Genomic DNA, 3,435 nt, shown 5'->3' with positions numbered 1-3,435 from the left:
TATTGAAATTGAGAAAAGATGAGTTATTAATCAATTTTGAATTTAAATTTAAATGTGCAAAAAAAATAAAAGAATTATTTTAAATTTTATCTCACTAAGCAGAATTAATTTTAACATTGCATATTATATTATAGGATAATGTAGTTATTTATTTTTTTAAAAGATAATTATTATCAAATAATATGATGTAAGAAATTGGAGAAAAATATTTTACCAATCTAGGGAATAATAATTTATTTTTTAATAAATTAAATGATATATTGAATAACAAAAGTTCACTATGTAACACCCTGCCACACAGAGCTTTACACCTAGGATGTAAAACAGAGGTGGCAAGGTGCTACGACTTCTAAAATTAAAATACATACATATAATAGCAGAAAGAATATAATAAACTAGTAGCCTTGAAAAATGGGTAAAACAAAATCGCGAAATGATAAAGCGCAACGCTCCGGAAACGGAATAACTTGCGTGTGAAGAAAACTATAACTATCAAACATAAGATAATAAAAGTAGGAATAGAGAGCCAAAGATACAAATAACAAGCTCCTAACTCAGCTTGCAAAGTCAAGGCTGGCCGGAGAATGTTCATACATATATATATAAATATCCAAAACCCAAATATACATAAACAAAATTTTGTCTCTCCATAAACCTCTAATAGGATAAAAAAGAACAAGTTATGTGGAGAGAAAGCTAAGTACATATATATACATCACTGTACAACAAAATAACCAGTAACCACTTTGCTTCAGGAGTCCAGACGCCTAACGAGGTGCCTCTCGACCTGCATCTGAAAAATAACAACATAGTATGGGGGTGAGAACCAGAGGTTTTCAGTATGGTAAAGGTACCACACACATAAGATATAAGGTCCTGGGAACGCTAGAGGCAATCCTAGAACGCCAACACTCAGATTATAGAGCTTAAAGTATTAAAAAGAAGACATAAAAGGTGGTTTTCTAAGAGTATCTAAGCCTAACTTAACTTAACTTTAAAATCTAAGTCCCATACTGCCATTCCTCCATACCTCCATCTCCGTCAGTATTTCACAGACAAATAAACAGATAAAGGTAAGCACAAGAAGGTTACAAATATTGCAGGTAACACATATACAAACTTTTTTGCAGCAAATACCGAAGAATATTACCAATGACTTCTCTTGAATACTCAAAGATGATGTATGAATTTTCGAGATATAAGAATAGTAAGAGGAACAATTCATGCTACTTATAGAGATGCATGCTTCGCTCTTGGACTCTTGCAAGATAACAGAGAATTCATGGATGCAATTTAGGAAGCAAGCACGTGGGCCTCAGGATCATACATCAGGAGGTTGTTTGTCATTTTATTAACATCTAACAATATCTCAAGACTAGAATATGTCTGGGATAGATGTTGGCATGAAATCTCAGATGATATTTTATATCGATAAAGAACCATGATGAACATGAGGGGTGAGTTTTTATTAACTGCATTTATAAAAGCCCTTCATTATTGATCATTTTTAGTTTGATTGAATTTTTACAATATCGTATAATATGCAGAGTTAACCATGTTAGATGATGAAATTAAGCAGTTGTGCTTAGTGGATATAGACAATATCTTACATTCCTATGGTAAAATCTTGAAAGACTATCCTCATATGCCTTTAGCAATTGAAGTTGATAGTTCTTTGTTAACCGAAAGGGTTATCGGGGAAGAACTAAACTTTAACAGGGATGAGTTAAAGAAAAATGCCTCATACATTTTATCCATCGCAACACCTGAGTAGAAACATGCATTCGATAAAATTGTTACAGCTGTGTATTGTGATGAAGGGGATTTTTTCTTTGTGTATGGTCATTGGGGTACTGGAAAAACATTTGTCTAGAACCTTATGTCCGCTGAAATTTTCTCAAGTGCTGATATTGTGTTAAACGTTGCTTCAAGTGGTATTGCATCTTTACTTCTTCCCAATAGAAAAACGGCACACTCAAGGTTCAAAATACCGCTGAATATAACTGAGAATTCTGTATGTAACATCAAACCTGGTTTACCTCAGGCAATGCTACTGTTAAAAGTGAAACTTATAATTTGGGATGAGGCTCCACTGGTTAGTAGGTACTGCTATGATTTATGAAGCACTTGATAAATGCTTGGGTGATATCATGAGGTTTTCTCCAATGTATAACAAAGATTTGCCCTTTGGATGAAAAGTGATTGTACTAGGTAGAGACTTTAGACAAATCCTTTCTTTCATTCCATGAAGATCGAGATAAGATATCGTTCATTCAACCATGAATTTGTCTTACCTTTGAAATTTTTATCAAGTGCTCAAACTAACAAAAAATATGAGACTCTCTGTAGGGACAACTGCTTCAGATCAAGATGAGACAAAGTAATTTGGTGAATGGTTATTAAAAGTTGGTAATGGTCTAACAGGTGACAATATAGATGGTAAATCTGAGATATGTCTTCCCAAAGATATTGTTATTCCTTCTTCGGACTAGGCATTTGATGAGTTGATTGATTTTTCTTATCCAAATATTTTGGAAAACATGTCTTCAAAGGATTTTTTCAAAGTAAGAACTATACTGGCTCCCACACTGGACATCGTTGAAGAGGTCAACAACTATCTAATGGCTATCATCCCTGGAGGAGAAAAATTATATCTTAGTTCAGATTCAATTTGTTTGGTTGAAGGGAACATAGAGAGTCAACTAGATCTCTATGGTCCTAAATTACTGAATAGCATAAATTGCTCTGATTTGCCTCTACATAAATTAATACTCAAGGTTAGTGTTCCGATGATGTTACTGAGAAATATTGACCAATCCAGTGGTCTTTTTAATGGTACAAGGCTACAAGTTAGGAAGCTTGGAAATTATGTCATAGAATGCGAAGTCTTAACGGGTAACAACGTTGGTCATATTGCTCTGATTCCAAGAATGAATATGGTACCAAAAAATGAAACCTCCCAGTTAGATTTCAATTAAGACAGTTCTTCATAATAGTATCTTTTGCCATGACAATTAATAAGTCTCAGGGACAAACTTTATCTGATGTTGGATTCCACTTGTCCAAACCAGTTTTTACACATGGCCAACTATATGTGGCACTTTCAAGAGTTAAGAGCAAGAGATGTTTAAAAGTTTTACTTATGAATCATGTAAGAATGTCTACAAATTCAACCATCAATGTTGTTTATAGAAAAGTCTTTGAAAAAATAAGATTCTAATGTAAATATTTTAATTTTATTTTAAATTTTGTATTGAAATCAATGAATAATTATTTCACTTTAAAAAAATATAAAATAATGATTACTCACTATTTTTAAGTTAAACTTTGATTTTAATAATAAATTTATAAATTTTTTGAAATAATAATTATTTTTTATTTTTTCTTAAAATATTCAAAAATATAAAAAAAATTATTTTTATGAATTTTTCCATG

The 3,435-nt window shown here is 31.8% G+C and overlaps 1 protein-coding gene across 1 annotated transcript; it reads left to right on the top strand.

Moving 5' to 3' along the window:
• On the top strand, positions 2,541-2,978 carry LOC107633094. Its single transcript, XM_016336728.1, has one exon. The coding sequence runs from the start codon at positions 2,541-2,543 to the stop codon at positions 2,976-2,978; it is 438 nt and encodes a 145-aa protein (XP_016192214.1).

Source organism: Arachis ipaensis, chromosome B03, assembly GCF_000816755.2.
Source record: "Arachis ipaensis cultivar K30076 chromosome B03, Araip1.1, whole genome shotgun sequence".
Lineage (NCBI taxonomy): Eukaryota > Viridiplantae > Streptophyta > Magnoliopsida > Fabales > Fabaceae > Arachis > Arachis ipaensis.
This window is presented reverse-complemented; position numbering and strand designations above follow the sequence as displayed.

Bases quoted from the DNA above. Each gene is read 5' to 3' on its own strand.
- LOC107633094 (XM_016336728.1), top strand. From the start codon at position 2,541: ATGTCTTCAAAGGATTTTTTCAAAGTAAGAACTATACTGGCTCCCACA.